General features: G+C 36.3%; 1 protein-coding gene across 4 annotated transcripts in view; it reads left to right on the forward strand.

Annotated features, from left to right (window-relative positions):
- Shn (schnurri) overlaps nt 1–26,958 on the forward strand; it is a 194,162-nt gene that overhangs the window by 143,666 nt on the left and 23,538 nt on the right. The window contains exon 1 of one of the 4 annotated variants that reach the window (XM_070313526.1): nt 16,553–19,570. The exons of 1 other annotated variant lie outside the window; for it this stretch is intronic. Coding sequence is in view for 2 of the 3 variants with exons in the window: in XM_070313524.1 (XP_070169625.1) it covers nt 19,016–19,025 (10 nt within the window). In the remaining variant the exon portion in view is untranslated. Of the gene's footprint in view, nt 1–16,552; nt 19,571–26,958 lie in introns of those variants that run through there. 2 more of the 4 variants (XM_070313524.1, XM_070313525.1) reach the window with 2 other exon arrangements.

Consider the following 26,958-nt stretch of genomic DNA (forward strand, 5'->3'; position numbering starts at 1 on the left):
TATATATACATATATAATTCTTTAGATTACTTATATGAAAATTAAAATTCTATTTTTTATTATTGTATAAGCTTATGATTAAAACAAGTATTTTGGAAATTCTGTAACTTTTTTTTATTTTTGCGTGCAATAATTATTTTCGAAAATATTGATTACTTTAGACAGCGCTTTTAAAATATAGATAATTTAAATATATTTGTATTTTACAGTTCGCATTGTGTTCTATGACTGTTTCGTACTGGTAAGTTAAATTATTTTAAATTATATACGTGTGTGTGTATTTTTTTAGAGGAAAAAAAAATTTTTTTTTTGTTAATATTATGTCACAGATATCAGATATTCGTAAAAATTTAAGCATGCAATAATATAGTAATTAAATATTTTCTGCATTATTTATTCTTATAAATTGTTTGAAAGATATATGTAAGTTCAAATTCCGCGAAAAGATATTATAGCAAAAGAAAATTCTCGAAAATTAAATAATAAAAGTAAGATTTATTTTATTTTACACAATAATTTTTGATAGTTTATAAAAATTCGTAAGACTAGCTAATTACAACCTAATACGTTTAAGAATTCATTGAGATCTTTCTAAACCTGGTAGCTCTTCTTTTCTTCTTATAAAAAATAAAATTTTGATATGGCATAATTAAATGTTAATTTGTTGTTCTAATTTAACGCTCTTATTAATTAGTAGGAGATTAAAGATAAATGTGCTAATCTAAGCATTATCCTAATGTGCCTTTAAACTTTCAAAAACTATTTATTGCAACATTTAAATAAAAAACAAACATACTATAATTATTTGTTAATTAATTACTTGAAGATGTTGCAAATAAATTAAATTTAATATTTTGCTAAAAATTAAATTTTTACCTTTATGTGTAATAATATCATAACAATAAAATAGTCCAAAAAAAAAAAAAAAAAAGGGTTAACACACAATTAGTGTGTACTAATACCATATTAATTTGATATAAAATTAATTGCTACCAAAATATTCTAATTCTGAAATTATTGTTTGCAAAATAATTTCAAACAAAAATCTATAATCGAAAAAACTCCATTCTGCCAATATTGCTACAACAATAAACTATATATAATATAATTAATTGTTATCTTTCTTTTTTTTTTTTTTTAGTATTAAAATGTTTCGCGTATTATTTATACTTTTGCATTATACTAATATTGAATTTATTTCTTATCATTAACGTTAGAAAAACTAGACAAAGATTAGAACGATAAATTAGTATTTAATTATATCATACACACACATACACACATACATATGCTGAATTTAATTTCTGTGATTCCGAAATAAAAGAATATCGATTTGCTGTTGACAGCAGAAAATTATTAAACGATTGATTTGAGATAAGATTACGGGCATATTGTTTACATTCGTTGTAAATACATGACAGTGATATGTAGAGCGGGGAGGGAGGGAGATTCATGACCGTTCATGTTGTTATTAAATGTAACTCGATACACCGTTTCGCTGACGTTCTAATGATCCTCATTCAGACTTTTATCTAATTAATTGTCACGCCATCAGACGCGCTATGAATATCGCGCACGTGCCGAGATAAATCATCTTTTTATTTGATAGAAATTGTATGGAAGATGCGTGAATGAATGAATGTATGAAACATGTAACTTATGTATCTTTTCCAATTTTCTAAGATATACGAATCGAGTATTTTAAGTAATTTTTGTATACACTTTTCGATGATTTTATAATCGATTTTTCCTTAATCGTCTAACGATTTATAATCGATTATCAATCGGATCGATGTTCTATTGGACACAAAGTTTGTCGATGGAGTGAGTTTAAATCTTAAACATACGCATTCCAATTCTTCTTTGAACGCTCGATCGGCTCTTGTCTTAATTTTCTTTCTCCCTCGTACCGCCGCGACTAATTAAACCGCAGACGCTAATCGCGGAGGCTGAAGAAATATGGAACTGCGTCTCGCGGAGAAACAAGTCGCCACCGCATCATCGCAGCTCCTCCCACTCTCTGTCATATTGTCAGCCTTCTTACGTCTAGTTCTGACGTTTCGCAACATGATAACGCATCTGTATGACGAACGCCTTTGTGGATTTCGCTGGTCGCGAGATGTGCCGCGCGCCGGACATCCTGGAGCCAGTGTAATAATCAGGCCGCATATACTATACATCGGCCAGCGATAAATGATAAGTTCGATAACGGTGCAGTAGTTGATTCGTTAGCTTCTTTTAAGGCGTCGATACTTTCTCATTTCTTAATAAAAGTGTTTCGAAATGCGTTCCTTGCATAATTGATATGCGAAAATTCCTATAAAATTATGCTTTCCATAAGTGTCTTACAACCAGGGTTGGGAAAGTTACTTTATAAAAGTAATTCGTTACCGTTACCGTTATTTTTTCTAAAAAGTAACTCGTTACCGTTACAGTTACTAAAAAGTAACGAGTCGTTACAATTTCCGTTACTTTTTTACAATACAAACTAATAAATTATTTTGCATAAGAAAAACTTTTAAAAAATTGTAAGCAAGATTTCATTCAAGGTTTATTACAAAATAAATGATTAAATTTTATCGAAATTCTTTATTAATTTTTATAAAATTTGTTGCTCCATAGTATCATCATTTAAATGCCCTCTTTGTGGTGTTAATACAGAGCCACCGATGCTAAACATTCTTTCTACAGATGCACCGCTTGGTAGAGCTGTATTATATTTAATAAAAAGTTTTTTAAGTTTTGGATAGTCTTTTAACATTTCTATATTACAATTATTTGATTTTAAAAACCGTTGCAATTCTTCTTGTTCAGATTCATTTTGCACCGTTTTTTGCTCAAAAATAAAAAAATCATCGTGATCGTCAGATTTTCCAGCTTTTGAAGAATTTTCAGTTGATCGGATTCCCAATAAATCCGCCAAGTAATTTTCAGCACGTTTTCTTTTTTCTCCGGTTAACCAGTTTAACTTAAATTTTGGATGTAAACATGCTGCTATTATTAATTCTTTTGTTTCAAATATTGTAAGAAATCTAAAATCAAATATAGTAAATTAAGCGACATTGTTTGTTTTATTGAAATTAATACTTTTGAATCAATAGTTTAAAATAAAATAATATTTTTCAATTAAATCCTTATTTAAAATTAAATAACATATATATTAATCAAATTAATAAGTTACCTTTTATTTAAACCTTGCTGAATAGCTTCAACTAATGAATGGCAATCTATAAGGTCAGATTTATTGAGATTTTCTAATTTTCGTTGCAAGGTACTTAGAACTGGTAGTAAATGAGAGCTCTGCTTTTCCGAAAAGATAAAGCTCTCATTGGATATCGCGCGTCGCGTCATCACACTGGTCTGCAAGAGCCATAAGTTGATCAATCACATTCAAGCATTTTTACAACATAATAAGAATGCTAATTGGTCGATTTTCTTACGGCTTTACGGTTAAGATAAAAATTTTATCACGCACAATAGCAAGAATAATATCTTAAATAAATCAAAAAATTTGAAAAAAGTAACGATAAAAGTAACTGTTAAATTCGTTACTCGTTACCGAAAAATGTAACGAAGTTACTTTTTCCGTTACAAATAAAATTTGTAACGCCATTACCGTTACAGTTACCGAAAAAAAGTAACTTTAACGGTAACGGCGTTACAAGTAACGCGTTACTTCCCAACCCTGCTTACAACAGCATGAAATATTCCAGGAAATGCAAAATATATGAATTTTATTCGCGTCCGTGTGAGAGACGTCGGCGTATTTAATAAGAGTCTGAATTTTATTGCAGAAATATAAATGCGCTAATGTAAATTCTCGACATTTATATTGTACTTACGTAATCAAATGATTGTTTAAAATATAATTGAAACTTTATACTAAATTTTTATACAAAATCAAAGAAATAATGCGCGAATAAAAAAAAATCACTTATATAAAATCACGTAAAAATAACATTCAAACATATATGTAATTCTATGAGTACAAACCTTTAAATCGGCACGGAAATCTGTACGTGACTCTATATTTACGTCATTCATTCCGTTTGACGTTCATTGAGAACCCTTCGCAATAGGAGAATGGAAACGTAACGTTTTCTATTTACTTATCCCGCTGCTCAAGTTGCATTTAAGAGCATTTATTGCTCGAGCACTCTACAATAATTGATAAACGATCGTTCATGCATCTGTGCGCACAAAGAAGACACTTATTAAGCAATTTCTTATAATCACGAAAATATTGAATTACAAAACCTATAAATTAATATTAACTACATTAACGGGATTATCAACGTGCAATTATTCATGTATTATTATTGTATTTATTTAACAATGTATTAATATCTAGATTATGACAATGTAATCTTATTGGTAAGATAAGTCAATTGGCACTTTTTCAAAAGAATAATATAAAATGGTAAAACAATTTTTTAAATATTTTTTATACATCAGAGAGAGAGAGAGAGAGAGAGAGAGAGAGAGAGAGAGAGAGTCTCTTCTTTATATTTTTTAAATTTCTTTTGATAAATCACAATATACAGGTTGTCCCCAATTTAAGTAGCAAAACTTCAAGAGCGTATAGGGGACCGAGAAGCTAAGACAGAAAGTCCTTTAGAGATTAGGTTAGGTTAGGTTTGCTCGTTTTCGCTCGTTTTCGCTCGTTTTTGCTCTAAAGGACTTCTTGTTTTAGTTTTTCGGTCCCCAACACGCTCTTGAAGTTTTGCCATTTAAATTGGGAACGCCCGGTATATAAATTAATTGTATAACTAATATAAAATTTTAATATAACCGTTATCTACAATATTTTCTCTCTACAAATATTGTAAAGTAGCAAACACCCTCTAACGTACTCCCTAAAAATTAAAAGCTTTTGCGAAAGGATGTGGAAACGATATTCCACCCATGCGACCGAATTGCCACGAGTGTATGCGAAATGTAGAAAGCGAGAGGAAGAGAAAAAGAGAAGAAAACGAGAAGAAAGGTGAGCGAACAATCGGAATGAGTATGCGAGATTCAACAAGTGCACCCGCGGCAGCGATGGCGAGTGAGTCATCGAGAAAGAAATACATACGGAGGAATAAAGTATTAAAGACGCGCGTGGGCATCATTGCTTGGCCGGATTGGGATTTGCGATAAGGAAAAAAATGTGGGAGTGCGTGATTCAGCGTCTACATAACTGAAGAATCAGGATCTCGCGGCGTAAACAACCATAAGATAAATAAAGATATAGCTCGAGAACTCCTCTTGATACCGATACATCGCGTCGTCCGACGTATTCTTTATCATCGAAGTCTATAAAAAGACGCTTTACAGTACTTGAGCTAACCGAGAGAAACGTAAAAGGTAACGATCAAATAAACGACATCGAGACAATGCCTGTCTCAAATTTAATTATCACGCGCGTACATACATACTTTATATGAAAAAGAGATTGAGATAATATAAATTAGGATATATGATTTGAGGATTAAATCCAATGTTTCGACATCGAGGCGCCAATCGGCGTTGCAAAGTTGTGTATCATTGTGTATCAAGAAGATTTCAGCGAATCAAGCGTTGTCAGCGAACTTAATCAAGCCTTATCAGATAAAATCGGATTTTCAGTTAATTATAAAAATGCAGCGCGCTTTTGAAACGATTGCGTTCTAGCGCATGAAGCGCCGTGTCAAGAGAGTTGTCTAAAGGTGGGTATACACTTAGCGAACAAACACCGAACGAACAGCAAACGTCTTGTGAAACGTTTTGAACGTTTTTCTCGCACGAATTGTCTTTGATGTATCGCCTATCATGAGGGAATCGAGCCGAATGCGAATCGAATGTTCTGTTCGCTCATTCGCCTTTCGTTTGGTGTTCGATCGCTAAGTGTATACCCACCTTTAGACAACGCAGTATGACGTTGCGCTTCTGATCGCGATAGCGTCGCACGCGACGACAAATAATACACAGGGTGTCCTGGAATTACTGCACTTTCACTTCTACTTCTATTCTAGAAATCAGATTAAAGGAGATAACGATTGCTTTAATAAAGAATAAGATTTTACTCTTGCGTAAATTGAAAATACCGAGTACAAATTGAATCGAAGAATTAAACTTGAGATTTTTAACTGCAAAATACGATCGCTTTATACTTTATATAAAATATTTGTCATTTTTATGAATTCTTTTATACTTGAAATAAAACCCAAAATATGCCAATTTATTTAATAATTCTGAATAAATTAAGTTTAAAGCATAAAGTTTTATTTTGTCATAATTCATTTTCTTCTGATTGTATGGTTTTAATTCACTTCTAAATAACACCATCCAATTCAAATAGATATATATATAACCATCTTTCGCTTCACAAGACAGCGGCTCTCTGTCGTTTCGCAAGAATTCCCTGAGGACGATCGACAGGTGCATGCGATGTCTTACACAAGAAAGAGAAAGAAGGAGAGAAAGAGAGAAAAAGAAAATTCATTCCACCTGCATGTATTCTCGCCTCAAGGTTTCTCACCGATCCAAACGTGTCGCGCTCAAGCTACGCGATTTCACCTAACGTTATGTGCCGGTACCAATATAATGCCCGTTGACACCGCTTACGTAAGAACGAAACGCTCGAGGAAGCTCGTCTTATCTTGGCGCACGTCGGGAGTCCAGACACGACATCGGCCACGAACTCTTAATACGAACATTCCAAGGACACGGGAATTCCATGGATATTCTCATTTCGCCGCAAAAGCTCCATATTGTACCATTCCACAGTCGTCTTGGCAAGTCTCGCCATCTTTCACGGATCTGTCGCGTCTCAAATCTTTTATATCGAATCAATTATATATAGAAAATTATCTAAACATCGCCCAAAATTTTGGACCTCGAAAGTTTGGATTTTACAGAATATTATTATAAAATAAATTATTCGAAATATGTATGTATGATTGACTTACTCGCTTACTATTTGTAGCTCGCACAAAATCGATAATTAAAATAAGCACATATTAGAAAGGGACAAGCATCAGCGAATTTAACATTAAAAAAAAAAAAAAAAAAAATGACAGTGCTAAAAGATTTACGATTTTCCAATTATTTCTACAATTAAAATCCCACTGAATTTCATTGAAATTAAATTGCGAATCTGATTTCTTATTACGAAAAATATGAGAGAATATAACCTAAATTATTTAAATTAATTATTCGATATTCATGGAAAGAAATTAAAGATAGATGTAAAAGCGAGACATTTCCTATTTCTGTCCAATAAACTAATATTAACTATTTAATATTAAGAGCAAAATAGAAATACAGATATCGACAATTCCGCATAAGATTCGGCTAAAATCTATTGGTATGCCAGCAATTAACCCTGCTAATTATATATAATATATATTTATTGAGAGATATCATTTTTTTAGAATAAATTTTCGATAGAAATTTACGTAAAATTTATGAAAATCTTTTAACAACACTTAGAAGCAAATTTTTTTTTTAAATTAGAATCGAAGGAACTTTTCATAGTCGTAATATTAATCATCGTTTTGAAAAAATCTCTAGAGAGATAACTGTCCCTCGAACGTATGAAGGAATCATGCGTGACCGAGATATAATCATCGGGAGTATCGCCGTGTTACGTCAAACTTATATATATATATATAATTTTCCAACTTGAAGTGAAGGGTCACGTGATAATAAAAATTTGACGATTACGCACGTGACAAGATATAACGAATTAATATTTATATTTATATTTTTTAAGAAATTTAAAATATATTCATTTTCCGCTTCATCTCCGCTATCACACACTTCCGGAATTTGCTCCCCCCCCCCTCCTCCTCTCCCCCTCGCCAATCCTTCCTCATCCTTCCCGGGGTATGTCTCATCATGCTAGTGAAATAATGCAGGATATGAGAAACGTATAATATGATAATTGAAATAAAATTCTATGTTTAATCTCTTTTCTTTCTTTGATGAACGAGACGCTCTCGTCGCGGTATCGGAAATGTCGCGACATCGACACGACCGATAAAAATCCAGCCGGCAGCAACGACTTTTCCAACAGCTCTGACCTCTTACGAGCGCGTGCGATCCCGCTTTTGCGATCGGATTTCTGTTACGCCTCGCTCGCTCGTTTCACAATAATTACGGCCGAGCCGTTATTTGCCATTCTATATCAAACATTTAACAAAAACCGGTCCATTTCGCAAACGAGAAATTTTATTCTGTACATTTTTCAAACTGAAAGAAATAGAACAAAAATTTTAAGCGATAACAAACAAGGTTATAAAATGTTGAAACCTTAAAATAAATGTGCACATGAGAATATACATACCCATACAGCACCGCAAGATTGCAACAACATTGCAGCAACATTTTTCTGCAAGATTGCAACATTGCAGAAACATTGCGAAATGTTGCTGCAACGTTGTTATGATATTACAGCAACAGTAAAATGTCCGCCTACAGAAATATTGCAATATAATATTGCAGCAACGTAGCAATATAATATATATGCAATAATGCTTTATGTATATTTATCGACATAATATTCTTAACATGTAAAAAAAATAATAAGAAATTAGGAATATAAGAGTCAGCATCTAGTGTGTATATTTTCTGTATTATAATAATAACGAAATTATAAAATGTAAATTTTTGGTTAATAAGAAAAAACTCAATTTGCAATTGTGTAAATTTGCAATCTCTTTGTATCCGAAATATTCAGATATCCGGATGCAAAAAGATTGTGGTAGATTTACGCATACAATGAGTTTTTTCACATCTCTCTCGTCTTTATATAATCTCAAAATTTAATTATTAAAATCTGAAATATCTTGCATATTAGAAAATTATTATCAAATTCTTGATTTTATATAAGAATGGAAACTATTAAAAGAATTCTTAGTCCAATGTCTGAATCCCCCGTGTTGGGTCATATCATACAACTTAAATTAATAAAAATAATTATTATATCTTTACTCTTATTAGCCGCTCTTTGTAAACTTTATATAATCACCGTGACTAAAAATTAAATGCGGAATAGATAGCGCAACATGCGCCGCATAGCGGTAAACAAATGAACTAGCGATTATTGAATACTTTTTTTGGAATATTTTCGTAATGTTGCTGTAACATTGCTGAAGTTATATTGTGAAATAATGTCTTTGCAATATTTCTGCAACATTAAACTGCGATATGCAATATTGCAATGTTGCAGCAATGTTGTTGCAAGCTTTAGTCTTGTATGGATACATTCGATATTTAATGTATAAACGTTTTAATAAGATAAAAAAATGTCAGGAAATTCTCGCGTATACGTTTAGGCTTGATACAACAGTATTTTTTTATGAAACCTTTTTCTTCCTCTCGAGAACATAGAAAAGCGCAGATGCATCCTTATCATTGCAATCCGCCGTATAACCCTCCCGGCATCTTATACCCTACGTTGCATTGCTTATCGAGGCGTCTATATCGAACGTATCCCTCGTCGAGGCGATAAGGCTATTCGCCTGTTCTATTAAACGCGCCCCGAGAACACCGTGTTTCCCTATCCACGTGCGCAGCCGACCGTTCGCTATCAAGGTGTTAATGAAATCCTTGTGGCACGGTTAACACAGTGACCTTAAGTAAAATGTCCTCGCTCGCCTTTGACCCCCGCTGCAGACATCGTCAAGCGTTCGTTCCCTCAAAGAGAGGGAAGAAAGAAAAAGCGAATGTCGATAATACAAAGTTTCTGTTTCCCGTTAGATATTTTAAGAACAAAGGCTGTTTTATGTTGTTATATATATATATATTATGTAAAAAAATACGCAGAATTTTAATTTGAAGACATTTAGAGTGATTTATATAGAAGAAAGAGTATGGAAAGAGGATGGTTTTTAAAGATGTGATTTTGACTGTACGATAATAGCAAAAAAATGTTAAAATTAAAAAAAGAACATATTTCTAACGTTTATATTATTTGAAAAATCAAATAAATAAATTCGGATCATAAAAGGAATTAAAATATCACGAAATAATATGGTTTTTAACGTCTTCGTAAAAGAAAATAGTTGTAATTAATATTTTTCCCAATTTCTGACAAAAACTTTTGATCGTGAATATCTCCTGAAATCAACTGCAAGAAATAAAATAAAAACGAGTGATTTGCAGAAAGAAAGAGAGAGAAACATAATAATTTTCTACAACTTTTAGTATTATAATTGTTAAATAAGTAGATCTAAGTGCATGTAAATGAAGTTTTACACAAATATTTACTTGACGTTGCGACGCTACCGCGTCACTTGATTAGAGTTTTCTTAATATATGTGAAAATTTTTATTTTGTTGGCAATATCTTTTTCCTTGTCAAATTTGTCAATAAGTGCTCCATAATACGCGATTTTCCATAAGAATTAATACTAACTTTAAATCTAAATAATTCTCAAATCGTTAAGAGAATTGTGCTCAAGTTTTGCACAGATACCGAGAACAATAGTAGAACAATGTACGAAATTTTCATATTTTTGTCAATGTCTTGATGACACATGTTCTTAATAACAAGGAAGATCGATCACCGGATAAACAAAAACATCCCCGCATTCAATTTACGATCCAATCACCCATTTTCGATATTTTTCTTGCGCTCTTATATGCCTGCATTTTACTCTTCTCGTTCTCCTTATATCTCGATTTTTTTAACGACGGAAGTGAAGTTTATACGAAATATGATCTGTCTTTTCGTTGCGACGTTCTTCGACGCTTTCGTGCACTAAAATGCCATGACGCACCGGTGACGCGTTTACGCAATGTAGACGAGTTTTATTCGGTGCTGTGCATTTCTTGCACGCAATCCGCAAACATTGCAAAAAGTCATCGCGAGAACTTTCAACAGAACAAAAGCGGAAAGTTTGACGGATACGTCCACAGTTGGAATATTTGTGTTTTCTTGTTAAAAAGCATGCCAGTTCGAATTTTTGTGTTAAATATTTAATACATTCGTGTATTAATTTAACATATTCTTGTTGTGTTAATTGAATTCAAGTATTCAATTATTAAAACAATTGAAAAGAAATGTAAAAATAACATAATATGCATCTTTTTTTTAATTTTACACAAGTGATATGTTCCGTATTATTAGTGACAGAATTTATCTGTTAAAATTTACTGCTAAAAAAAAGATTGTTTTTATTCTACAATAAGAATGACAGTGACTATAAATCGTCAATAATATCTTTCCAAGTTAACTCTATCATTAAAACTATATTGATTTTTTACACACAATTTATCGCAAATTATTTTGAGATTTGCATTTATTTTGTGTTAAAATATTAATATAATACTAATGTAACCATTTAACATATCCATATTATATTAAATTAACACAAAAATTTGTGTGGGTCGTTTGGGACATGTGATATCTATTTATTAATTTTAACACAAATTTTTCAACTTTGTTAATAAACAGGAATAGTAAAATTAAAATACAAGAAACACGAATGGCAGTCCTAGAAGAAAATAAGAGTTAATCAAGATTCTGCAAATATATTCAAATATACAGGGTGTCCTAAACCAACCGTACACCCCTTTTCTTTCAAAAACTAAGCATTTTAGAGAAAAACGTTTTCAACAAAAATTGTATGGTTTTGAGGGGAACATAAGATGGTGTCATTGGTTTGACCTTGGATGGCATCGTTAAGGTCAAGTCAAGGACACCTTTAATTTCTTAAATGGAACGCCCTATTTTTCATTACATATTCTTGTAGCTTATTTCGAGTTGTTTTGTATTTTAATCTGACATATTTTGATATAAAAAATTAAATATCTTGTAAAATATTTAGTTTTCGATAAAAAAATACATTGTAAATAATTTTTTTAAAGACAATTATTTTTTATACTACTTGATTTGTCTCATTATTCTGTACATAAAAGTATTACGGTAAGATTATCGAAAACTAAATATTTTACAAGATATTTAATTTTTTATATCAAAATATATGTCAGATTAAAATACAAAACAACTCAAAAAGTACTTAATGAAAAAATACTTTATTATAGTGTTTTGGAAAGCTCTCGACATAAGCTATAAGAATGTGCAATAAAAAATAGGGGCTTCCGTTTAAAAAATTAAAGGTGTCCTTGACTTGACCTTAACGATGCCATCCAAGGTCAAACCAATGACACCATCTTATGTTCCCCTCAAAACCATACAATTTTTGTTTAAAACGTTTTTCCCTAAAATGCTTAGTTTCTGAAAGAAAAGGGATGTAGGGGTGGTCTAGGACACCCTGTATATATTAATATTATTAATTTATTATTATTATTAATATTATTATTAATAAAAGACTTATATATATTGTATATATGTTTTATAAAATAATAATGAAAAATGTATATCCTATATGGAGGCATCTATCTTCTTTCTATCTCTCTCTCTCTCTCTCTCTCTTACTTTCTCGCTCTTTCCCTTTCCCCTCTTCTCTCTCTTATTTTCTCTTACGATACTAGGCATAGAAAAGGTACAACCGACCGACCATTCTCGTGACGGTTGCGTGTACGTGATAACCACATGACGAAACAGATTGTATGATTGTATTAGTGTGTCCTCGTACTCCCGTGGAGTATTTTACGTTGAGCAGCGTGAAGAAAGAAAGAGCAGGACGGAAGTATTTTAGGAGGAACAAAAAAGAGAGAAACGTACGGCACGCTAACGGCAAAGGAGAGCAGGAAGGGCGAAGCGTGGCGGTGGGGCAGTTCGTGGAATAATCCCGTCGTCTCGGGCGAACAACAGTCCGGTTCCTACGGAACTCCGACAGCCAGAGAACAGGCCTGGACTTTCTTACAGCCAGACTGGTTGTTGGCTGGTTCGTTCATTCGCTCCGTCCGTTCTCGCTCGCTCGCCTGCTGCCTGAGACGGCTTCTTTGCTTGCCATTGTAGACTTCTAATGGCTTGCGTACGTCGTCGGCGACCGACAGTCACAACGATCAGGGATCTTTCTTCTCTCTTACTACATCGTATTGCCTATACCACGATACACCCCAAGTGACTCGATACGATTTCAAATTCAAAATTTTCTATCCTTCACATAGCCAAAAGTTATCCGCAAGATTTTTCGAAAAATAAGTATATTTACCAAATAGAAAGTAATAATCGAGATATCAATGGTTTGTGTGTTATAAATGATTGGAATGGCTTTTTTTCACGGAATAAAAGATCCTTCTTAAAGTAATTTCAAATAAAATTTTAATTTAAGAATATCTCGAGATGCAAATCGATAACAAATTGATTGCGAGTGCAGGCAGACGAGTAAGTGAGTGAGCGAGAGAACGAACGCTACTGACTAACTGCATGCAAAAATCTGAGAAAGAAAGGAATTAAAAATTTTGTTTACAAAAAAATCTTTCTTGAATTTATCTTATAACGTATACATGCATTTCATATATAATCTGATCTAGTTATTATTTTATATAAATAAAATCTATACTACATCTATTTTTTATATGTGAATAAATTAGATGATCATCCGCGTCTCTCGTGTTATAGTATTACGTGTATTAGAAAAACATGTAGCAAATAGAAAGGTCGAAAAGAATATTGCATTCCGTTGGACTTTTTCAATTTCATTTTATTCATTCCTATTTTAATTTTATTCTGTCTCTATTCCTAATAATAAATATTGCATCGCCAACCAGCTTCCAAACTATCGAACTCAGGCAGACAAATGCTTCGACTGTTATGCGCGTATCATGAGATCGGCGATATCATGAATGAAGCTCATTAAAAGGCTTTCGGGAAAACGCGCTGGCGAGAAATCGGAATGTTTCGCCGAAACGAGCCAATCCGTGAGCGCCGAACTCGCGTTTAATAGCGCTCACAACCGCCGCAATTTGTATTCTTTCGCCTTAATTACCGAGCTGGCGATAACAACCTCTTCCTCCTCCTCCTCCTGAACGAGCACGCGTTGCGCTCCCAGTGCCAATTAGAGCGCCTTTGTTGTCGCTCAATAATAATCACGTCGGCCGGCCGCGCTCGAAAGGGACGTTTGCATCGGTGCAATCCGCTGCACCCTAAAGACCGGCCGGGCCGATCGACGCTCCGATAACGGCTCGATAAATTCGTACAGATCGTATTTGTATTGCATATCCGGCATTACGTTAACTTGTCACGCCCATTCCGTGACGCGGCCCATCGCGGGATCGATGGAAACGAGCCACAAAATGCAATCGGGTCAAGCTCACTTTCGACAAAATTTCGTTCGATCCGCTTTTTACCTTTGCCTGAATATTCGCAAAATCTCGTTTGTGCTATTTTTCCAAAATAAATACGTTAGAAATACACAAAACCCTGTATACGTGTGTAATAAGAGAACTTTATTAAAAAACGGCGATTATAATTTTTTCTTAAATAATACATGTACAGTTCTTTCATAATTCAATTTGTGCCTTATCATTAATCGTAAATATATATTATGCTATCTGAACCGTGGAAGCGGACACTGGTTAATTTTATATTGATACTTGCTGTCTTCTTGCTATGTGTGTCCAATTAATGAAAGTAACTTGTTGCAGACACGATATTACGTAGTTGATCGCCCACGATCGGAATTGTGCGTGTGCATGAGAACGACGATGTTTCGAGATACGATCGACCAACGTTCGCAATGAGTGACGAAGGCTCTTTCGTGCTCCGTGCAATAAAATCGTTAATTATCCGTGCGATTGTCCTTGAATGATCTTGAGTGTAACATATTAACCGTTAATTGCAACGAAGATGGAACGAAAATTCACAAATATCGCCGGATAGTATGCTACCGAATATAATTTTACGACTACCGTATTATTATAAATACCGTTAGAGGCACTGAGACGGAGCAGAACCGATAACCGTATAGATACGGGCAAGTGTTATACTTTACAATTACAAGCTAGAGTATTTAATTCTAAATTTAACAGTGTATTTTATGCAATTTTTTTCTGACGAAAATCAGGCAACATGTCATAAATAAAGGATACATTATTTGTGAATAAACGAAAGTTTCTCTTCAAACAGTGACCACATAAAAAGTCTTATATATTTCTAGAACTATTTACAACGCAAAGTCTTTTAAAGACTTATTGTTAGAAAATTCCCTGTGGAGTATTGAAAAAATAGAGAACTAAAATACAAAGAGAGAAGTTCTTATAGAAGAAAGTCATTCTCAAAAATTATATTAATTTTTTTTTTCATTCAGTACATTTTTCTACGAACAAAAATTTAGAAAATATCCGAGGTCAATTCTCTGAAGGTGAACCATCCTTCCGGGATTGGCAGACGTGTGAGAAAATTACAAGTATCTGGCAGAGATAACAGTGGGATCTCTTCCCGGTAAAAGTCTTTAAGCGGGAATGATGAAACATAATCGAGACGACGGCGAAGAGACGGGAAGAAAAGATACTCTGTCTGCGTTCTTGACTGTTGGCGATCCGGAATAGATAAGACAGATAATTGTCCAAGATCCCTGTTTTTCTCGTTTTGAAGGGCCGGCGGGTATAAAAAGAGGAAAGACCTCTCTCTTCTATTTTTATTTATAGTGTTTTGTTTGGATGTCCTCGCCAAACAGTTGAATATCTCTAAAAAGCTCTCTCTCTCTCTCTCTCTCTCTTGTTCTAATCCGCCGACGTTGATTGCTAGCCACGGAGTGGAGGATCTTGCAATGATTGGAAATCGACCGCGATCGCTAATCTCGACGTTTGAATGGAGTTTCGAGAAGAGGAGATGGGAAGACATTTTACAATGTAATGTTACACGGCGAAGTTCCTGGGTGAAGGCACCTGGAGAGTCGTAAATTAATCAGAAAGAAAAGAGCATTCTCTCAAAAATAACGCTCGATTGATTTATTTTCGTTCCTCACAGAGCAGTGTAACGCTAATTTAACGAAATACACTCTTGACTAACCGAGTATTCGAAGGAATAAGATCGATTTCGATTAACGACTCGCGCGTTACAGAGGGTTGTTATTGGTCATTCAAGCGCTCGGCCCGATCGTCTTCGACCGTGTGTCGACCGCGATGGACGACAACAAAGAAGAAAGAAGAAAGAAACACAACGTAAACCTGACGTAAGTCTCAGGGTCTCAGCGCTCACGTCGACCGTAATTTCGCGGCAGATTTTCCATTTTACGCGCGATGTCGGCGATAGCAAGGCCACGGTTAAGACCCTCATTATCGTCTTTCAATATGACGTGTAGCGAGCCGATTCTCTCTCCCCCCCTTCTCTCTCTCTCTCTCTCTCTCTCTCTGAGATGCACGCAACGTAAGAGAATGCGCGGACATATCTGCGTCCCTGAGGAGAGCCTCGTGTTTGACGATGAGTTCTCCCGTTCCGTTTCTCTCACTCTACTTCATCTTCCTTCTCTCTCCCTCTCGCTTTCGGGGTCGCTCGGGCTTTCTCATGTTGCTCGCCCCGTCGTCCCTTCGTCCCTCACGCTCTCCCTACCAGGATCGCGCGCCGATCTCCCCTCTCCTCTCTCATTGCCATCGTCGACGTCTCTCGGTCCTCGGTGCGCGTTCGATACACGGAATCGCCTCGTGGTGTTCTCGGAAGGCAGTAGACTGTCGCCAGCTACACCAGACGGCGCACCGCTCGCACGCGTACTCCTCTCTCTCTCTCTCTCCCTCTCTCATTGCGTATTCGCCCACTGGCTCACCCACGGGGCTACCCCGCTCCTCGGCCCTCACCGATCCTCCCCTCCCCTCCCCTCCCCTCTCCACGCCAGTACTCCATACGCTCTGTCTCGTGGCACGGCCGGAGAGCCAGCCAGCTACACGGGACCCGCCAGTTACGCAACAATAACAACGCCGTGAGGAGGTGCGTAGCGTCGTGCGGCGTGCGACACCGCAACGCGACACCGTGGATCGTATGGTGCGTCGACTGTCTCGCGTTTGTGGGGAATCACTTGTTGATAACGACGCGCGTGAGTGGAGAAACCCGCGTGGAAAGGCAAAGGAAGAACCATTAAAAAAGAAGGGCGATCGTCGCGTGAAAAATCGTGCGCGCGTGGATTCTTTAACTCTAGAGCGAGAGATCTCGAGCGAAGACGACACGCGCCGATAGTGACCTGAAATCGGAAAGGGAAAGAAGCGAGGAAGTCTCGCGCTCGGATATCGAGCACGATCTAGGGAAGCGATGTGAGTGTGGAAAGTGCGAAAGGCGCGTGATCGCGAGATTTCGCGAAGGGAATCTCGATCGATCGCGATCGGAAGCGAGGAAAGCGTGAACTTCGGATGTCCGTCGTTTCACGAAGGAAAGTCGTAAAATTGAAAAACGCGGTGCGGTCGACTATTTTACTAAAAAGAAATCGGTATACCGAAGAAATTGTGAAGCGGGAGGATTCTCGCGAATGTTACACTCGATGCAAGATATGCCGGAAGTGTCAACCAGCGCGAAAGATCAATGAGAAATATTGGAACCTGGATCGAGTCAACGTATCTCCTCCACCAATTAATGAATCAATGAGTAGAGCGAGTTAGGCAAGGAAGAATTTCTAGCGATCATCGTTGCACGGAAACGAACAGAAAACAACGTTTCCTTGTCAAACGTCACAAGGCACAAGGTGATTGAAAGAAGCTATCGTCGATCGTCGATAGTATTGGTTGGCAAACCGATGAAACGTCAACGCGTTATATCGTCGATCGAATAAACTTCAATACATGCGATAGATGCGATACATCGACCGGAGAACCCGCTACCGATCTCACTCGGGGTAGACGAGACGCGCGGGGAACCCCGTCGCTGCTCGCGACGACTTGGCGTTTAGGCGCCAATGACGTCACCGGACGAGTGAGGTCGCTGCCGAGGGAATTCGCGGTCGGAGTTTCTCGCCGCGGTGCGTTTACGCATCGACGCGACACGACGCAACGCTCGGAGTTACCGCGATCGCCGACGATGATAATCGCGGTGTATAATGGTAGTGGTGGAGACCACGCGGTAGTCGCGGTGTGACGGTGTGCAGTTTGCTCGTGTCGTGCTTACGGTGGGGGTAAGGAGATCCTGTGGAATTGCGCTGCGCGGTGGCCGATTACACTTTTTTACGTATGTCGCTCGTCGACGGACTCGACGGGCAATCGGGCAATGACTAACCGCGCGCGGCCGAGTGCATTAGCGAGAGATACTCGCTGTCGACACGGAGTCGATCCGGAGCTGTCGATCACTCGCCTTCGTTGTCGCCGCCGCCGGTCTACGTGTCAGCACCGGTCAGACGTGATTTGCATAGCAAACAGATTGTCGCGCTCGTACCTAGTAAGTGGATAATGAGAAGAGGAGAAGTCGCTGGCGCTCTCTCTCTCTCTCTCTTTCTCTCTTCCCGTGTGTAGCGCGACAACTCGCGAGCGATCTTGCGCGCGGATTCGTATGTGGGTGAGTGTGTGAATATCTCTCCGTACATACGACTGGTTCGCGGTAGCAGGAGGAGGGAGAGATAGAGGATACGAGGCAAGTGTGGAGCTTAAAATAGAAGAGTGACTTCGGCTTAAGTACGTGGCGGGAGGACAAGCGAGTAAAACGAATCGAAGGAAGGAGAGGGTGAATGTTGTTCCCTTCTTCTCCGCGCCTTCGCGTTTCTGTGATACGTTTAAATACTACGTTTCTTCGCGGGTAAACGAGGGAACAACGGGGTTCGAGAGAGGACGAGATTATATATAAATCTGTATATACACAGGTATACACGTAATATATACATCTCGTGAAGTGTGCGTTCTGTATGTGTGATAATCTCTACAGTGCATATTGTAGTGGTGCAGACGCAAGAGAAGGTATATATCGTGCCTCTCGCGCGACTTAAATTTTTTCGCCCCTGCCGTCAGAAAAGGAGAGAATTCGCCGCGATACTCGAACGCAGGCAGGAGAGATCGCGCCGCCAAGCGCGGAACGCTCGCCCCCGGAGTGAAGAGGCGTCGTCTCGCTCTCTGTCCCACGCGATGGATCGTGACTCGCGTTCGTATTCCTACGGAGGCTGCGAGAGGACCGCCGCCGAGGGCCGAGCTATGCCGATGGAGTAACAAGTGAGCGGCGAAGCGGCGTTGCCATGACGACAGGTGAACCATGAGTCTCTCCGCGGTTCCCGCTTTGCCTCCCTCCCTCTCCCCTTGTCCCCTCGCCTTTTCCGCAGCCTCCGTTACCAGCCCTCCGCTCTTCCTCCCAGTGCCCCGCCGCTGCCACTCTACTCGCGGTATGTTTGTCCCTCTTTTCCTCTGACCCCGTATCGCGAGATATGATGCGACAACAGTGTGCTTCTGTCTCTCTTTCTCTTTTTTTAATCTTTCTTTCTCTCTCTTTATCTCCTGCTCTCTTGCGCACTCCGATCCCGTCTCTCCGTTCAAGTTTGCCACTCCGTTCCTCTCTCTCTCTCTCTCTCTCTCTCTCTCTCTCTCTCTGTATCAATGCTTGCCACTTCGTTCTCCTTTTTCGGTCGCTCCCTTCTTTCCTTGCGATCTCAGCGTCTTGACACCAACGTGTTTTCGTGATACTTGGAAAGCTAAGTGAGAATGAGAATGAAAAAGAAAGAGGGAGAGAAAAAGAAAGAAAGAAAAAATGAAGAAAGAAATGGGGGCGAGGAGAGGTTGAATTCTTCTCTGACCAGGTTTGTACATTGTGAACGGCGTTGTAAAAATTTACGAGGGATGCTGCGATTTATGCCGAGTCCTCCGTGTCATCGTCGCTGGCGCCCCTGTTCGAAATTCCTGCCTTCACCCCCCCCCCCCCTCTCCCCTCCCCCCGCTCTTCCGTCTTTTTACAAAACGGACCGCGTGCGAGCATCGCATACGCGATAGTAATTTTGGCCTTCGATTGTAAATGTCGCGTATAACATACATGTAAATGTACACAATGCTTTTACACGAAGAACGTTTTTATCGTGCTTAGCTTTCCAATAAAAAGAGACAGATAAAATGACAGAGCAATCGTTTGACATTATCATCGCTGACTAACGAGATTCTATCCTTGAAAGTCTAATATAATCTTGGCTATTATTTACACAAGCTTGCGGCCACGTTTTATTTTTAACTCACTAAACGTACATATGAGATATATTTTTGCCCAATTTATATAAAAACGAGATCTTTACTTAAAAAAAAAAAAAAAAAAAAAAAAATCTTAATAATATAGCACTTTAATAGTACTTTAAATGTTCATATAAGTATAATGTTCTACTTTATAATTTTTCTTACTTTTATTTCTTTCTGTTTATAAATTCATTATTATTATTATTATCTCCAAAGTAATTGTCTAATGTAAATTGTATAATCTCAAAACATATATATGTACATGATCATTTGGGACAATACTCGTGTGCAGATATAGAGCAGCCAAACTGAGTCGAAAAGTCATTTTTCATTTTTTTTTTTATAATGCTTAATAAAGGAGTTATTATTGAGTAAAGTCTGGTCAATCAGCGCCAATCTTTAGCTAGACGCACGTGAGTGAGTCGGTGAGTCGCGCGCCGTGAAGTGTGCGCTGCCGCATACTATCAGGCGCACCAACGTGCGCCCGGCTAAAGATCGGCGTTGATTGGCCAGACTTTACTCAATAATAACTCCTTTATTAAGCGTTATAAAAAAAATGATACAGGATTTTTCGACTTAGTTTGGTTCGCTCTATCTACAAGTATTGTCCCAAATGATCTGGGACACCCTGTATATTATAATTAACGCGCGTTCTTCTTCTCTCTCTATCTCTCTCTGCATATCTATATGTAATTACTTGTGTTTTACACGTTTGTTATATTCTTAAGCTACAGATTCTTTGACAAAGTTGGTAAAGTTTCACTCAATGAAAGATTTTAATTGAAAAAAAATAACAGAATTAATACGGTTATTAAAATCGTAAATAACTTATGAGTTATAATTAACCGCGTATTTCTCCTTTCTCCCTCCTCTGTAATATCGTTGGCTGACTCTCTCTCTGGTCAAATAAGTACATATGAACTTCGAAAGATAGATACAAGTTGCAGAGTGAGTAGAGATTGCGCCGAAGCAGTTCGAAAATAAAATCACATATGATGCGAAGGGAAAGATTTGATGGCGGAAAAGGAATTTTTAAGATGGAATGGACAATTAAAATACTCTTTTCTCTTTTTCTCTCTTTACTTCTTTTTGTCTTTCTATTCTAAATAATTCTTGTAAAGAGATTCCCTATATTCAGATTTTACATATATCCATATTTTTTATTTATTTAAGTGTAAATCTAAAAATATGAATTAAAAATCAAGGAGTTATTGCTTAATAGAATTGCCTGAATATAAATATACAATAAATATTTTATGATTATAAAGAGAAATATTCAGATTAAACAATTAAATAATTAACAACTAAATAATTTATCTCTATCTTACAATTTTATTTATTAGAATGACATTCTTATTAGAAAGACACATGAATTTTTTTTTCTTTTTGACGCTTGGTGTGAAATATCTTATTTGAATATGATTATATTAATATTAAAAATAAGATATAAAAAAATTTCATGATATTTTCTGAGAGTGTCACTCTAATAAATAAAATTGTAAGATAGAGATAAATAAATTCTATACAGTTACGTATCCCTTTTCAAAAATAAACTGTTCAATGATTTGGGTATTTCTCTTTACAATCATCAAATATTTATTATTATATATTAATATATTTATATTCAAGCAATTATATTAAGCAATAACTTTTTGATTTTGATTTTTAATATATATATATATATTAAAAATAAAAATTATAATATTCGAATACAGTATAGTTATCGGTTTTTTCTGGTAGCGAAGCATCGTTAGCTACATGCATTTGTGTAATCGCTCGTACTCTCTCACTTACACGCCTGCACGTATGCATATATGCGCGTCTGTTGGTCGATTACGACGCCGTTTTAGCATGCTTAGCGCGTAGGCCACGCGATATTCCAAGTACGCTGGGCTATTTTCATGCTACGCCAAGAAGATACGGAGAGCGAGCGGGAGAGTATAACGTGCGCTATGTCTATAGCGATGGTGACACGACGATGAAGCGACACGGCCGGCTCCGCCAAGCCGTATAAAGCCGGAATCGGCCAGGCTACGAGTCGGAATTTCTCTTGATTTGTCATCTATTCGTGGTAGGGATTCTCTACCGGAATTGTAAGTCCGATTCGGACTAGTACGGGTATATTTCTATAGAAAAATAGTTACTCACAAATGTGTAAACCTTTTTTAAAAATTATTCCAGTTTTGAAGAAATATTTGCATTAAAACGATAAATAATAAAGCTTCGAAATACATACATATTTAAATTATTACTTTTTACATCGAAATGATATTCTTTCTTTTTAATTTGCAAAAGAACAGAGAGAAAAACAATTCTACTCTGTGTTTATAAATTTCTTACGAAAATAGAAAAGAATGAGATGTGACTGGAGAATAAGTAGCCGTTATAATACTTAATATTTCTTTGAAACAAGTATAAACACGCGATGAACTTGGCACTTGTTTTGTGTGTAAACAATAGCGAAGATGAGAGAAGTCTACGGAACAAGTTAAAGAAAAGAGAAACGAAAATGAAAAGGATTTATATTCTGTTAACATCTCTGTTACGCTTTGAAACGTTCAACAAATGCACGTAAAGTATGTTATTTTCTAAAGTAGCATTATTAACATATTCTTCGAGAAAACTTCGTATTGAGCTAAACTATTTAAACAATATATATGACGGTAATACTATGTTATAATAAAAAATGTTAGTAAAAGTATGACGAAATTCGTGCGGTCAAGAAATTTAAAATTTTTTCATATTCTTCTTTTACATAATTTTTACTTCCGACTGCTACCAACCGCAGATTGGCCAAAAACGGAGGGAGTATGCGTTTCACCGAACTCGGATCGGTTGTCCTCTTAGTTCTCGATAACGACTACATAGTTTGATATCATCTTTTGTTCAAAAGCTTCTTATTAACCAAGGAAGATTTAAAGCGTATAATTATCGTTATTTATGTTGTGAATAAAAAGTGAAAAAACAATATGGTCTCGTCTACGCGTCCTCTCATTGGCTGCCGACTGTATCTAAGAAGCAAGATGATTCACCAATAAGATTCGTTCTGAACATCTGTATGGGGAACTTTAGTAACTTACTGAGGACATCTCGAAGTGATAATGGTGGGAATAAACATTACACATAACTTCAATCTGTCATATATCAAAGTGTCAATAATTAGTATTGTGAGAGAGAAAACTTCTTTATAGTGTTATTTATTAGTGTTTTACTTTTTATTTTTATAGTGTTTCACTTTTTATGGCTTTGCATTTTTTATTAAATGCATCGAGACGTGGAAAATAATTACGTGAATAATAATAATTATGTGTATAGTAACTCTTTGTAACATAGAGTGACATAGTAACTCTTATAACAAAAGACTATACGATAGTAAATCTCTCTCTCTCTCTCTCTCTCTCTCTTTCTTTTTTTATTTCTTTCTAGTAAATATTTATAATTATAAGAATATCAGTAATATATCTCAGTATATGTATAATTAATATTAATATAATATTAATATTCTTTTTATGAATATTTTGTAGTATAATAATCGTTTGAATGTAAAAAGAATTCACTCGTTTACCGATTTGTTTTATGCACGAAAATATGGAAATATTAAACGGATCTCTACTGATTGCTCGCGTGAAATTTTCTCATTTCCTCGCTATGCGCGATTTGTCAAAGAAATTTTATCTCGAGTTGTATCATCGGGATGTACAACGCGCATCACACGTGGAGTGAAGATCAAACGAATATCGTCGGCTAATATCCTTTTGTAAAACGGCTTTTTCGTAATCGATTTGATCTGTTTGTTTGGTTTTTATTGCAATATTAATAACGCAAATTGGAAAAAATTGCAATGCAATTAATCTACTCTCTGCGCAAAATAAAAAAAGTTTACGTCAAGTAACATACAAACTTGCAAATATTCGCGATAAGCGTTGCTTCCAAATAAAAAAAAAAAAAAACATTTTTTAATGATAGATTATCTTCAAAATAACTTTATTTATATTTCTTATTTTTGATATACGTAATATATAAATTATTTAAATGCAAAATTGTGTATATACTAAATTACTTGCTGGATGTATAATTGAATTTGCTGTCAAAGTAATATCGGCCTTTTTTTAATTTTATTTAAAAAATAAAATTACGAGATTAAATGAAAAATTCGGATTTCGTGGCGCACATATTCGCGGATTGAAATATCTTGCGAAAGGGGGGGCAACGGTCGCATGAGAATTTACAATGGAATTTACTTTATTCGCTATCTAAATTTACTTTAACTGCTCGTGCATCCCCATCGTAAATCCACCGAACTTCATTACGTTCGCTCGACGATACCATAAACCCGTTACGGTCTTGTAATAAGCTTAAAAGGATTGTAGAACACTCGCCGTTCTTGTCAAACTTTAGATATCTTTAGGTTCTTAATCTCACAATTTGATTTCTCAAACTTGGCTCTTTCATTGCACCACACGAATAGTATAATTTCATTATCTACGTTGCATACATACCACGTAAACGATGATATAATATGGCTATCAAAGGCAGCGTGTATTCTTCTATATCTAAAATTGAATTTAATACAAACTATCACACATATATTGTATTTATTATGAAATTAATCCGATCTCCGACAAAAAGTATTTTTATCATTACATATAAAATATATTCTTTTTTCGATCTTGATAATGATTAATAAACGGTACTCGCGGATGTGATTGCATTTGTATAACCAAGTATTTTTACTTGCGTTCTAAATCGATGATGGAATTAAAATCATGGTTACTGTTATAATATGTATAACGCATCATGTGCATTTTTACGTCGATCGTGACGCGATTAAAGCAATTTTGATTTGATATAGCGAAGATCGTCCCGTTTCTTCTAACTTCAACAAACGCTTTTGTTTCTCGCACGATCCGTTTTCGCGGATAAAAGAAAATCGAAAGAATTACTTTATCTATTTGATAAGCACCCATTAAAAGTTTTGCGACACATGTTAAATGCTATGCGTTGATCGATTGACGACATTTGGTAAATTTGCAAATTCATAGAGATATATCGTAGTATCTGTAATGAGATGATTAAATACGAAGAATTCGCTATTAGATTAGTGCGTCATAGATACGAAAACAGCTATTGGAGATAACAGCGCGTTCGTCAATAGTAGAATTAAACGAATCGGAAGGTAAATACGAAGTCACATATTGTTTACACGCCTGACATAGCAAGACTTGACTCAATTATCAAGCTGATCGATTAATCTAGAGAATATGTATTTATTTATTGCGCTATTCTTTAATATCAAATTATTAGATCTTCATCATATCTATGAAATTGTAAAGATCAAGATAGAGCACGCGTTAAATGATATAATGATGTAGGATGGTGTGGTAAATGTACTAAAAATCTCGCAATTTCACTTTTGTTCGCTTGCAAGAAATGCGCAGTCGAATGAAAGTTTAAACAAAGTTTCACGATATATTACACGTTACGCGAGATTTTTAACAAGCGTGTAAAAGAGTACGAAGTAAAATCAGAGAAATAGAAAATGAAATGAGAAAAAACTAAAGACTAAAGTATATTTATAGAAAAAAAAATATTCGTTCATATTTTGTCGGTTCAATTTCAGAGAGAGAGAGAGAGAGAGAGAGAGTCACCCTTCTTCGGAAAGCAGAAAGGGGGAGGGAGGGGAATTCCGTGGATACGCGGCCGTGAACGTCCTAGGATACGTAGACGGGGTGCGTGACCCAATCACCCGTTCACCGGCAGCGCGAACCGGGAGCGGCGTGGAGCGTGGATTCGTGTCGAGTCTCTTTCGATGCTCAGTGGTGGGGGACTGTGTCGAACGGAATCCCCGAGCGCGCGCGTGCGCGCGCGCGAACACATCCGAGATCGTGTGCGTCTGTGTGACCGCGCGAAGGCCGATGGAAGGGGCACGAGGTGTGGGAGGGGGGGGGGAGAGAGAGATGGGAGAGGCGCTCCGTCAGACGAAGGTAGCGCGCGGGTGAGATGAGGAAGGGAATGCCGCTTCTTCGTCAGACGACGTGCGCAGCAGCAACGGCGGATCGCGCGCGCGTGACTCACTTGCGTGTCGCGGGAATCTCCCGCTTCCTCGCCGATGGCAGCACCGTACGACCAACACGCGTGCTGCTCAAGTACGATTCGTATAGTTTGACGGAGGGGGGCGGAGGGGAAGGAAGAAGGGCAGCAGCCAATGCACGGTTGGAGAGTTCATCCGGTGCAAGCGACGCGCGCTCGCGCTCGGTCGCCGTAGACCCGCTACGCGATATACCAGTGTTTCCCAACTTCGCTTCCGCAGCGAGATACTTCTGATGTAATCGAATCAGTATTTGCTGTTATCTAGATAATCATGTAGATGAAGCAATTGTATTATCTCATCTTTATCTAGATAATAATAGGATGTATTATCTACATCTTTATCTTAGATGGAAAAATGCGTTATCTGTCTTAAATTATCTAAGATAATGGCTGCATTCAGCAGAACTCAGCCCATAATAAGCGCTTTATGATTCTTTAATATGTTTGGTTCTTATATTTAGATTCAACAGAGAACTAAAGGTAAAATCATATTAAAGAATCACTAAGCGCTGTATTCAATATGAAACTATAAAGAATAGACTTAAAGTGTTGCGTTATACTATCTATTTTCTATTATTTTCACTGCCGAATGTGATTTTTTCGATTTTGTGCAATTTCTCTATTGAAAATATCATAGGGGAAGATGGAAACGTATTTAATGAAAAAGCCTATAGGTAAATATATATTATTTTAGTCGTTACATTTTTTCTTAATTATTTTTTTAAAGCAATTTTATCTTAATATCATCTAGATGAAATGCGTTATAATTTCATCTGTTATCTAGATAAATTTGAAATAAATTATCTTTATTTTATCTAAGATAAAATTTTATATGCCTTATCTTATCTTTATCTAGATGATTTTAATATTATCTATG

This window comes from Polyergus mexicanus, unplaced genomic scaffold (assembly GCF_030449975.1).
Source record: "Polyergus mexicanus isolate NDT 795.1 unplaced genomic scaffold, iyPolMexi1.0 SCAF_24, whole genome shotgun sequence".
Taxonomy (NCBI): domain Eukaryota; kingdom Metazoa; phylum Arthropoda; class Insecta; order Hymenoptera; family Formicidae; genus Polyergus; species Polyergus mexicanus.